Consider the following 13,008-nt stretch of genomic DNA (forward strand, 5'->3'; position numbering starts at 1 on the left):
ACTGTGAATGACTGTGATATGTGGTTGTCCCACCGAGCTGTCTTAAGGTGAATACACTAACTGTAAGTCGCTCTGGATAAGAGTGTCTCTGCTAAATGACTCAAATGTGAAGGCCAAATAATAATCCAACCTATTGCTGATAGTTATCTTGTAGTCCATCTCAATCTGGGCTTTTTCTCAATCACAAAGAGAGGAAGAAGAGCACGCCAGAAACCATACAGTACTATGGTTATTATATATTTATTGTGATGGCACTGAGCAGGCATTTGCAGTAACAATGACTATATCACTATCTTTTTTTACTGGCAATCTATGTGGCTGGTATTATCCCATCTCCAGATTGTTACTCTTCTTCGATGTTGAGGACTAGTTTCCCATTAAATGACTCCCAGGGGTATATTGGCTTTTTTTTTACATCCAGTTCTATTAGTCCTATGAAAAGAAAGTCTTTTTTTTTGTCAACAGAATATCTGAAACTCATTGTTGAAAGTGGTCTGAGACAGAGAGGTAGGGGTTTATAGGGAAATATCAAATGTTTTTACGACAAGAATCATTTTGAGAAAGCGGTTCCTTCAGAAGTAGAAAATCCGGTCCTCCCTTCCCCTCCTCTCCTCCCCAGGCTCCGCCCCTCCATTTCATTAAGATTAAAGACGGCCTCAGAGCGTCGACGTCTCACCCCGCCACCTTCTTTTATGCTTTCACCCTTTTAGCAGACCTTGAACCGCTTTTCTTTAGACATTTCATGCTGTACTCGCTCTCCTTTCTCTCCACCTCTAGAATCATTCATTTTCTATTTTCCCGCTGCTTTTGTCCCGCTAGGCAGCCGTGTAATTGCTGGGCGTGTGATGAAAACGCGGCTACGTGTAAGGCCACTGTATTGTACGCACCTAGAGCCATTCTCCTGGCTGCCTCCTTTATTCCCCTTCCATTGTGGCTCGCTGCTAAAGAGATGCGCTACACATGCCTTGTTGGCGGACTGTCTCCAGGCTTTGTGATAGTAAGGGAGCGCAAGTCCTCAACTATTGTTGCTATTATTTCTCAGCCTGCCCTGTCTGGGTTCTCTGGTCGCACTGTGAAGGAGTAGATTATCTCTACTTTGGTACTAACGCACACACACTCTCTCTCTCTTTCTTTCCTTCCCGCCGTCTCCTGTGCTAAGCCCTGCTGTAGAGTTGTGGCTGTGTCTGGGCCCAGTAAAAGTCCTGAGTAGACATGTTTCCATTAGGGGGTTAAGCCTGTGTGTTTGGAAGGCCCCCATGTTCCACTGATGTAGTTCCACAGACTGCGTTTTCCCCGGGGACTCCTTTTTTATGACGGACGTCTACGAGTTATTACGTGAATAAGGATCGTATGTGGGACCGACTGCTACCACCACAAGGGCCCAGGCTTGTACTGTAAACGGATCTGTACAGCCACTGTTCATGTGCTGGTGGGAGAATAAAAATACATGTAAATAGCGAATTTGAGGATGTTAAAGTACTGTAACGACCTTGTTGATCAACGGTCCGAAACAAACGTCATCTACTAAACCGTTCCGTTTTTTTTTTCTTCCAGTGCGGGTAATTCACACGGACCTCTTAGCTGAAGCCGTGAGTTTTGTATTAAACAGAGAGTGGTTTTATTTTCTCTAAGCAGGTATCGAAGTCCTATTACCAAGCCGTGAACAGGCAGCAGTGTTACACCGCGGACAAAGCTTTGAGTAGCACACTCAGCTCCTCAGAGAGTGAAGGTACCGCGCAGATAAAAACACTTTACTAGCTGGAAATTGACGGCAGTCCAAAGTCAGAGTGTTCTATTGCTCTCTTTGTGATTTCAAACGCTGGCCAAGGCTGACTAAAGTGCATGTTCGGAGCTGCTCTGCATCAATTTTTAAAAAATGTCCCTGAGAGCCCAATTATACACTTTATATGACTGGAGACATTAGCAGATGTTTTTGTTACGACAAATTACATGTCTCTTTGCTGACACTGACAAAAAGATCAATAAAAGAAACGGCATTGTCCTTTTATAATAGGTCTACGAGAAAGGGACACACAAATAGAATATGATGTCCTTTTTCAACTGGAGGAGGAAATGATTGTCCAAAAACTAACTTTCAAGTTTGAGCGACCCAACAATGATAGATTGAATTCAATTTAATTCGGGAAACTTTAGCTTCCCCTAGCCCTATGCATGCGTCACCTATGAGCCTATACCCATCTACTATCCCCCATAGTAGACAAGTTGACCTATTCTATTGGTCTGCTTGTCGAGAAAGGAATAGCCCAAATTGACTCTGGGACAGTAGTGGGATGATAAATCCCAAATCCATACAACCTAGGCTACATAAAAAAATTACTTTAAAAATAAATAAGTCTGATGCAACAGATCAGAACATTATTAGCTCAGCAATGCGCACAAGGCAGTAGGCTACATGTGAATGTGCATTTGGCTACCGGACAATGAAAGAAAGTTGAAAACCAATAGAACATAAGAGAAATGGGCTACTGGTTTCAATGGCATATGAAAGTCTATGAAATAATTCTGGTCGGATTTTGCCTAGGCTACTTTAAAGCAAGGTAAAATATGCCTCATAATATGTATTAAAACGCTCAGGTTCATTACAATCAAGGAGCTCCTGAGTGGCACAGTGGTCTAAGGCACTGCATCTCAGTGCTAGAGGCGTCTACAGACCCTGATTCGATTCCAGGCTGTATGACAACCGGCCGTGATTGGGAGTCCCATAGTGTGGGCCCAGCGTCGTCCGTGTTAGGGTTTGGCCGGGGTAAGCAGTCATTGTAAATAAGAATTGGTTCTTAACTGACTGACTTGCCTAGTTAAATACAAATAAATGCAAATTCAAACTACATTTTGTTACATTACAGACTTATTCTCAATGGATTAAATAAAACAATTTCCTAATTAATCTGCACACAATACCCCATAATGAGAAAGCAAAAATAGGTTTTTTGAAATGTTTGCAAATATATAAAACAGTTACATAAGTATTCAGACCCTTTGCTATGAGACTCGGGTGCATCCTGTTTCCATTTATCATCTTTGAGATGTTTCTACAACTTGATTGGAGTCCACCTATGGTAAATTCAATTGATTGGACATGATTTGGAAAGATACATACCTGTCTATATAAGTGGCCCCCATCAATCTTAAACGGAAGAAGTTTGGAACCACCAAGAGTCTTCCTAGAGCTGTCCGCCTGGCCAAACAGCAGGTTACCAAAACCTGATGGTCACTCTGACAGAGCTCCAGAGTTCTTCTGTGGAGATGGGAGAACCTTCCAGAAGGAAAACCATCTCTGCAGCACTCCACCAATCAGGTCTTTATGGTAGAGTGGCCAGACAGAAACCACTCCTCAGTAAAATGCACATGACAGCCCACTCTGAGTTTTCCAAAAGGCACCTAAAGACTCTCAGACCATGAGAAACAAGAATCTCTGGTCTGATGAAACCAAGATTGAACTCTTTGGCCTGAATGCCAAACGTCACGTCTGGAGGAAACCTGGCACTATCCCTATGGTGAAGCATGGTGGTGGCACCATCATACTGTGGGGATGTTTTTCAGCGGCAGGGACTGGGAGACTAGTCAAGATCGAGGGAAATATGAACGGATCAAAGTACAAAGAGATCCTTGATGAAAACCTCAGGACCTCAGACTGGGGTGAAGGTTCACCTTCCAACAGGACAACGACCCTAAGCACACAGCCAAGACAATGCAGTAGTGGCTTCGGGACAAGTCTCTGAATGTCCTTGAATGGCCCAGCCAGAGCCCGGAATTGAACCCGTTCGACCATCTCTCGCTAGACCTGAAAATATCTGTGCAACGTCGCTCCCCATCTAACCCGACAGACCTTGAGAATATCTTCGGAGAAGAATTGCAGAAACTCCCCAAATATACAGTTGAAGTCGGAGGTTTACAGACACCTTAGCCAAATACATTTAAACTCCGTTTTTCACCATTCCTGACATTTAATCCTAGTACAAAATCCCTGTTTTAGGCCAGTTAGGATCACCACTTTATTTTAAGAATGTGAAATGTCAGAATAATAGTAGAGAGAATGATTTTTTTCAGCTTTTATTTCTTTCATCACATTCCCAGTGCGTCAGAAGTTTACTTACACTCAATTAGTATTTGGAAGCATTGCCTTTAAATTGTTTAACTTGGGTCAAACATTTCAGGTATCCTTCCACAAGCTTCCCACAATAAGTTGGGTGAATTTTGGCCCATTCTTCCTGACAGAGCTGGTGTAACTGAATCAGGTTTGTTGGCCTCCTTGCTCGCTCACGCTTTTTCGAAGCTTCTCAACAAATATTCTATAGGATTGAGGTCAGGGCTTTGTGATGGCCACTCTAATACCTTGACATTGTTGTCCTTAAGCTATTTTGCCATTGACCCCGAGTATGCTTGGGGTCATTGTCCATTTGGAAGACCCATGTGCGACCAAGCTTTAACTTCCTGACTGATGTCTTGAGATGTTGCTTAATGTATCCACATAATATTCCTGCCTCATGATGCCATATATTTTGTGAAGTGCGCCAGTCCCTCCTGCAGCAAAGCACGCCCACAACATGATGCTGCCACCCCCGTGCTTCACGGTTGGCATGGTGTTCTTCAGCTTGCAAGCCTCCCCCTTTTTCCTTCAAACATAACAATGGTCATTATGGCCAAACAGTTCTATTTTTGTTTCATCAGACCAGAGGACATTTCTCCAAGAAGTACAATCTTTGTCCCCATGTGCAGTTGCAAACCGTAGTCTGGCTTTTGTATGTCGGTTTCTGATATAGGACTTGTTTTACTGTGGATATAGAGACTTTTTGTACCTGTTTCCTCCAGCATCTTCACAAGGTCCTTTGCTGTTGTTCTAGGATTGATTTGCACTTTTCGCACCAAAGTACGTTCATATCTAGGAGACAGATCACGTCTCCTTCCTGAGCGGTATGACGGCTGCGTGGTCCCATGGTGTTTATACTTGCAAACTATTGTTTGTACAGATGAACGTGGTACCTTCAGGTGTTTGGAAATTGCTGTCAAGAATGAACCAGACTTGGTTCCAGACTTTTTTTTCTTAGGTCTTGGCTGATTTCTTTTGATTTTCCCGTGATGTCAAGCAAAGAGGCACTGAGTTTGAAGGTAGGCCTTGAAATACATCCACAGGTATACCTCCAATTGACTCAAATGATGTCAATTAGCCTATCAGAAGCTTCAAAAGCCATGACATCATTTTCTGGAATTTTCCAAGCTGTTTAAATGCAAAGTCAACTTAGTGTATGTAAACTTCTGACCCACTGGAAGTGTGATACAGTGAATTATAAGTGAAATAATTACTTGTGTCATGCACAAAGTAGATGTCCTAACCGACTTGCCAAAACTATAGTTTTTTAACAAGAAATTTGTGGAGTGGTTGAAAAACGAGTTTTAATGACTCCAACCTAAGTGTATGTAAACTTCCCACTTCAACTGTAGGTGTGCCAAGCTTGTAGCGTAATACCCAAGAAGACTTGAGGCTGTAATCGCTGCCAAAGGTGCTTCAACAAAGTACTGAGTAAAGGGATTTAAGACTTTTTTTAAATACATTTTTTTTTTAAACTCAACCTGTTTTTGCTTTGTCATTATAGTTTGTGTGTAGATTGATGAGGGGTGAAATGATTTCATAATAAGGCTGTAACGTAACAAAATGTGGAAAAAGTCGAGGGGTCTGAATACTTTCCGAATGCGCCGTATACGTTTTCAAAATGCATACTGCGTCCAGCTTATTGCAAAATGTTGTGTGATGCGCTGCTGAAGCATGCCTTCCATTGCCTGTGACTTGCTTTACCAGTTGAGAAATTTAAAATAGTATCTCTTTTTCATCGTGGCCCAAAAACAATTTTTAACACACGATTGCATTTACAATTGTTGCACATTGATTGTGCTTATTAAAGTGTTGTCTGACAGATTTTCCGCTCAACATCTGTTTGTTGTGATAAAATACATAACGAGTATACACACGCAGTAATTCCACAAAATATTGAAAATTACCCATAGACCAATTGTAAGTAACACGATGGGAGACAGAGAGCTGGTCTCAAGCGCAGGAGGTGTTTATTTGTAAAGGACCACAGGAGGAGGCAGGTAGCTGTTTCCAGGGGCAGGCAGAAGGTCATACACAGGGGGTCCAAAAAGGCAACAGTAAAGGCAGGGAAAAGTCTAGAAACGTCGTCCCAGAGATCGGGCAATAGGTTGATAACAGGAAATCCAATATGCTAAAGTACAGGCAGAGAATAGGCAAAATGCGTGGTTAGTGAGGCAGGCAAAAACTATCGTACACGGGAGGATTTAAATTACTGGAAAAACTGAGCTCTGAATTGAAGTGTGTCACAAAACAAACAATACCTCTCAATGATGGGGTGCAAAGAACTGAACTAAATAGTGTGTGATAATTACATACAGGTGTGTGAACAGGTGATCAGAATTCAGGTGATTGGGATCTGGAGAATGAGCAGCGTTCAGTGGATCTACGTGTTTGAGAGTGAGTTGGAAGTACACCAATAAGCATGACCAGTCCATTGTATTTCCACCAATGAATAGGCTAAAAATCATTATTTCGCAATGGGATTTTTTTGTTTTGTTTCCTGGACAAATGTATTTATCATATTTTTTAAACAAATTTAACGACCAAAGGCCGGCTATTATCGGCTAATGGAAACCCCTTGTGTGTGTTTCTGAGTGTGTGTTCTGTGCTGCTTTACCTCTGTGTGTGTTTCTGAGTGTGTGTGCTGTGCTGCTTTACCTCTGTGTGTGTTTCTGAGTGTGTGTGCTGTGCTGATTTACCTCTGTGTGTGAGGAGACAGTTGTATTATTGTTTACCTATGTAAATGTGACAGTGACAGGGAGTCAAAACACTCTGAGCCCCAGGGAGACACCACCAGGCACATCTCACGCTCTCGCTCTCTCGCGCTCTCTCTCTCTCTCGCACTCTCTCTCTTTGTGTGTCACACTCTTCTCTCACACGCTCTCTCACTCTGTGTGTCTCTCTCTCTCTCTCTCTTCTGTGTCACTCTCTCTTCTCTCTTTGTGTGTCACACTCTTCACGCTCTCTCACTCTGTGTGTCTCACTTCTCTTGCTCTCTCCACCTCTCACTTTCTCTCTTTACTTCCTTTCTCTCTCTCCTCTCTTGTACAGTCGCGTCATACACAGAGCTGTTCTGTTTTCTTGTCTGAATTCTGTGTTTTGTGAAGTGTTTTATTGTCTTGCCTACAGTTAATTGATGTTTTCCCAATTCTCATTCTCTTTGCTCATCTCCTCTTGTCACTTCTTCATCACTTCTTTCTCACTCGTTCTCTCTTAATTTTCTACCTCTCTCTCTCTCTTTATTCTATGCCACTCACACTAATCACTCAGCTGTGGAGTCGTTTTGTTGTCATAGCAACTCCTTTGTTGTCATAGTAACTCCCCTTGTTGGCTGTTGAGGGTTGAGCCAGTAGCGAGTAGCGACAGGTAGTCGAACACAGAGTTCTGGACACTAATTGGCCCGTCATATTCCTTGATACAAATGTAGGAACGCCTAAGAAGCATTTATCGCTTTACCTTACTGGACAAAAAAAGATCAATGCTCAAACAAGCACAGAAGAAAACAGAAGAAAACAACATGAATACAAGAGTATATGTTCAGAAACATATATTCCTACACACGGTCCAGTCCTAAGTGAAGCCATAGTAATGCCTGTACATCTCATTCTTACCCCACCAGCAGCAGCAGCAGCATTGCTCCTGGCACTAGGACTACCGGTACATTTATATATAGTGTATATAGATATATTTTACGTACTAAGCCCCTCTTCCATGTGAGTGTGTGTGTTACTTTCTCTCTCGGTGTTCTAGTGGGCACACTCCGCCCAGGGCCTTTTGTCATGGTAGCTCGAAATGATTGAAAGAGAGTGGATCACTAATTCATGTCAGCTGAGCGCGGGACATGAGCATGGGGGAACCCAAGGGTAGGCAGGTGCTTGTTGCTTCTCAATCAGGGGGGATTCTTTAATGTGACACGCACTGTGCCGTCTTCCTCCTTAGATTCTCTCCTCGCTTCTACTCTTCATCGCCTCTCATCCCAGCTGGGTCTCATGAAAGACATCTCTGGCTCACTGTCTCACTTTTTTTTTTCTCTATCAATCTCTCGTGCTATTGCTCCCTCCCTCAATTTTTCTCTCTCTCTCTCTCTCTCTCTCTCTGTTTCTCTCTCTCTCTGCATTTCTCTCCCTCTGCCTCTCTGTCTCTCTTTCTCTCTCTCTCTCTCTCTCTCTGCATTTCTCTCCCTTTCTCCTTATCCCCCCCTGTCTCTCCGATGTTGGCTCTAATTGGGTTTGCCCTGACCCCAGAGATCAGGGCACACAGTAACAAGCTCTCGGAGGAAACATCACTCTCCTCCCTCATCCCTCCATCCGTTACCCCTCTATCGCTGCTCAATGTGCTCATTTGTCAGCCTGGATGGTCACTAATGCTGCAGCACTAATATACTCCACGGAGAATAATGATCCATGGGACTTAATGGTTCTTCCGTCTCAGCTCCCCAGTTTGACTGGTGGGTCAGTTTGACCAGTTGGCTCTACTTCTCACGTTTGATGAGATCTGAGTGGGTCTTTGCCGTTTCCTCTACCGTGACCACCACAGATAGAGTGCGGCGTGTCAGGTTCCCCGTTTTTGTCCAGAACGGCGCCACGTTTCGCAGAATAACCAAATTAGTGGAGCTGTGTGCATTTGAACTCGTACAAGACCAACATTTACAGTTTAGAATGAGCCGGTAACGGGTTTAGAGTGGCCTATTTAGAATGACTGCATGTCTATTAGAGGGCATGGTTCACAGTCTGGACTGCGTATCAGGTCACCTCAGCTGTGGGCGAGTGGGGTTTGCAGGGATATGGAAACAGCATTAGTTGTGTGGAGAGCAAGGTACTGTCGCCTGATGGTCTAACAATGGTCCTCAATGATCTTTTCATGGGCGCCACTGAAACGCATCAAACTGCAGTAAATTTACAGGAATCTTTTTCCTCCATTTGGATAATCGTCTTCAGTGGAAATGGAAAGAGAGGTGGATGCGAGGGAGAGGAGACGGGAGGGAGAGGCACAATGCAATATAAAAGGTTCTCTATCTATGTGGATTCAGACCAGTGAACTCAGGCTAATGGGGTGGGGTCCATGTTGGGAGGCAGATTCACTCGATACAGCCGGAATAGTCCATGTACCCATTCTTGTTGCTACTGTCACATATGCTTTTCTTATTGGCTTTTATCTTTGAGTCTTCCGTTTGCAAATGTGTCACACCACAAGGTGTAATACATGAGAATACTTATCCATGTTGTGTTTCATATGCAAGAGCATATTTATCATATCACATGAAAACTGGAGAATCACACATGCGGATGGAAAAAGATGGGCCCGGTAAATGCGATTTGTCTCAATTCAACTGGAAATGTGTTGTATTGACTCTTCAGTGAAATGGTGTAACCCAAATAGCGCCCTATTCCCTACAGTATACTTCATGGGCACTGGTCAAAAGTGGTACACTATCGGGAATAGGGTGCCATTTGGGACCGAAGCCATGGAACAATGGAATAGTTTTCTGCTTGTGATCCTGATTCTCTGGAGGGAGCGTGTGCCATGAGGTGTTTGTGATGATGGGGATTGAAGGTTCTATCCTGTGACAGTGTTCTACTCCTTCCTGTTGTCACAGGGTACCATTGTTCGACATGTCATCGCATTGTCACAAAAATCATTGACTTGGAAAACATGAGTATTATTCAGATTAGGTCCTGTTGTCATAAAGCTTTACACAATTACATCAGATCTTTTCACATCAGATATTCTTCAAAAGACCCATATCTGATGTGAAAAGATCTGATGTAATTAGTCAAAAGATCAGAATTGGGCTGCCTGTGTAAACACAGCCTAAATCCCAATTCAAACGGAAAGCATTTGGAAATAGAATGCGTTTGACTGAATGACAGAGAAAAGACGGGCCGCGAGCGTCAACAGTGTCTACGGCATCATACTGTAGCTTATGAAATTAGAAAGCAAGTCTATTTTTTCTGGCGTCTACATGGAGCAATACTGGTAAAGTAAGCAGATAGAATGTGAGGGTCGTTTGTAGGAAAGGATTGTGTTGGTGGACAATTTCAGATCGTCGGTGATGTGAAGCTTTCCACCTTCTCCCACTGCGGTCCCATCGATGTGGGTAGGAGGGTGCTCTCTCTGAAGTCCCCAATCAGCTCCTTCGTTTTGTTGCCGTTGAGGGAGAGGTTATTTTCCTGGCACCACTCCGCCAGGGCCCTCACCTCCTCCTTGTAGGCTGTCTCATCATTGTTGGTAATCAGGCCTACAACTGTTGTGTCGTCTGGACACTTGATGATTGAGTCGGAGGTGTGCGTGGCCATGCAGTCATGGGTGAACAGGGAGTACAGGAGGGCGCGGCCCGTCAGGAAGTCCAGTTGCACAGGGCGGGGGTTCAGACCCAGGGCCCCGAGCTTAATGATGCGCTTGGAGGGTACTATGGTGTTGAATGCTGAGCTATAGTTAATGAACAGCATTCTTACATAGGTATTCCTCTTGCCCAGATGGGATCGGGCAGTGTGTAGTGTGATGGCGATTGCGTCATCCGTGGATCTGTTGGCGCGGTATGCAAATTGTAGTGGGTCTAGAGTGACAGGTAAGGTAGAGGTGATATGATCCTTGACTAGTCTCTCAAAGCACTTCACGATGACAGAAGTGGGTGCTTCGGGGCGATAGTCATTTAGTTCAGTTACCTTTGCCTTCTTGGCTATAGGAACGCTGGTGGCCATCATGAAGCATGTGGGGACAACAGACTGGGATAGTGAGCGATTGAATATGTCCGTAAACACACCAGCCAGCTGGTCTGCGCATGCTCTGAGGACGCGGCTAGGGATACCTTGCAAGGGTTAACACGCTTAAATTACTCAAGTCGGCCAGGGAGAACGAGAGCCCACAGTCCTTGGGAGCGAGCCGCATCGGTGGCACCGTGTTATCCTAAAAGCGGGCGAAGAAGGTGTTTAGCTTGTCCAGGAGCATGACGTCGGTGTCCGCGACACGGCTGGTTTTCCCTTTGTAATCCGTGTTTGTCTGTAGACCCTGCCACATACGTACCTGTGTTCCGATCTTCCCTATGCTACGTAGACTAAAGACGTAGTTTAAAATGTATTGGGCTGTAAGCTACGGTTTGTCAGTCAAAGAAGTTACATGTTTTGAAACAATTCGCAGTCTACCTGTGGTTATTTCGATCGTAGGCATATAGCCTAGGCAGGTTACGTCCGGAAAACTCAAGGACTCTGATTTCAAAAGAGAATAATGTTCATGTAGAAGAGAGAGACTCGCAATTATATGCTACAAACGTCCTCCTGAGCTAGCAAAGCAAGGTGAGTCGAAGGTGAGTCAAAAGGAACCCACAACAATAACTCCCAGGGCCTGCGTAGCAACTGTTTATTGTGGATTTTCATGACAGTTATGCTGGCATACGCTACGCAGTGTATGTGAATTGACGCTGGCTACTCTAACATGCACCTTTCATGCCATTGACGGGCCGTGATTTCGGCTTAAAAGACTCTACTCAGAGATGCTTTTATGAATACAGGCCCAGAACTTGAAAGGCCCAGCGTTCAGCTGTAGGAGACAGTGGGGCGTCATACTATCCCACTCTAACCTCATGGGAAAGCCCCCGTGTGCATTTGACGAAATGAAATATGCAGCATAATCCGGACCAAAAAAACATCTGAGGGTTTTGCTGAAGGTTAATGGGTCAAACGCATTGATCAAACCAGTGTTGCTAACTCTCGGCTCATTAGGACCATTTACAGGAAATCATCTGAAACAGCTTCTCTGATCTTCCTCCGGCCTCCCCTGGAGTGCGCGCACACACACACGCGCGCGCTCGCGCTCGAACATGCGCACACAGACATGCACGTTCACAGGGGGGGGGGTCTCTAGGGTGCCATGGTAGAGAGACTGGGCCGAATGCAGATATTCCACCACTGAGCTCCTTTGAAGTGTAAAAAAAACACACACACACACACACACACACCCTCCCCGTCCGCTGCGTTATCGTAGGCCCTGGTCTGTGGGCTCTAATGAGAGCAGATCATGGTTAATTATTGATCAGTGTAAGTGTTAGGAGAAGCACACAGTGAATATATGAACAGATATGTCCCTGGAGCTGTCATGGTTAACCTATAGTGGGGAACACTGCCTGCCGTGAGTGTGTGCGTAGAAGTCGTAAGCGTAGAACCAGACCCTGTGTGTTTTGAAAACTCTTCGGGTGATCCGGAGCTTTTCTCTCATCCCCCCTGTTTCTCTATCTCTTCCTCCCAGGTGTGTGGAGATCATCGCCAAGGAGGGGAGGAGCCTTAAAGAACTCTACCTGGTCTCCTGCAAGATCACAGACCACGGTAAAAAATGGCATTCTATATGCTATATTTCTATAACTAACTTTATGAACTGTCTGACGGGGCGTTTGGGTGAGAGTTACTGTACTGTGTGTGTGCGTGGTGTGTGTGTGTGCGCGCTCCAGGGCTTTCATTGAGTAACTTCCGTCTAAGCTGACCTCAGAAAGTTGACTGTGTGTCTCTTCCTCTGGGCTCTGTCCTCTCTCTCACCCCTTTCACCTCTACTGGCATCATCTGAACACCTCATCTATAATCCACACATACTGGATCTGATCTCAAATCAGTCTGAACTGCTCTCTCTCCTCTGGAAGAATTGTAATACTCCAACTATCACCGGTACAGTAATAGTTTATAAAACATGTTTGCATGTCCAGACCTTGGTCGTGTGGACTGTCCCACTGCAAACTCACATGACTTATATGTTGGTGTGTTTCCCCCCCAGAGTAAGATCCTATGGTGTCTTAGCCTGGTCTGTGTTGGTCAGGGGAACACTTGTGTTCATGTCTCGAATCGTTCAGGGGTTCCACTGCCATGTGTTTCCCCTCTAGCCTACCCATAGTGAGTGTAATCACTGGACCACTCCCC

The 13,008-nt window shown here is 44.6% G+C and overlaps 1 protein-coding gene across 4 annotated transcripts in view; it reads left to right on the plus strand.

The window, feature by feature from the left end:
- LOC112248815 (F-box and leucine-rich repeat protein 17) overlaps nt 1-13,008 on the plus strand; it is a 314,654-nt gene that overhangs the window by 203,939 nt on the left and 97,707 nt on the right. For all 4 annotated transcript variants that reach the window (XR_006083235.1, XM_042320746.1, XM_042320747.1 and 1 more), the window contains one exon: nt 12,350-12,426. Coding sequence is in view for 3 of the 4 variants with exons in the window: in XM_042320746.1 (XP_042176680.1) it covers nt 12,350-12,426 (77 nt within the window). In the remaining variant the exon portion in view is untranslated. The remainder of the gene's footprint in view (nt 1-12,349; nt 12,427-13,008) is intronic.

This window comes from Oncorhynchus tshawytscha, linkage group LG04, assembly GCF_018296145.1.
Source record: "Oncorhynchus tshawytscha isolate Ot180627B linkage group LG04, Otsh_v2.0, whole genome shotgun sequence".
NCBI lineage: Eukaryota > Metazoa > Chordata > Actinopteri > Salmoniformes > Salmonidae > Oncorhynchus > Oncorhynchus tshawytscha.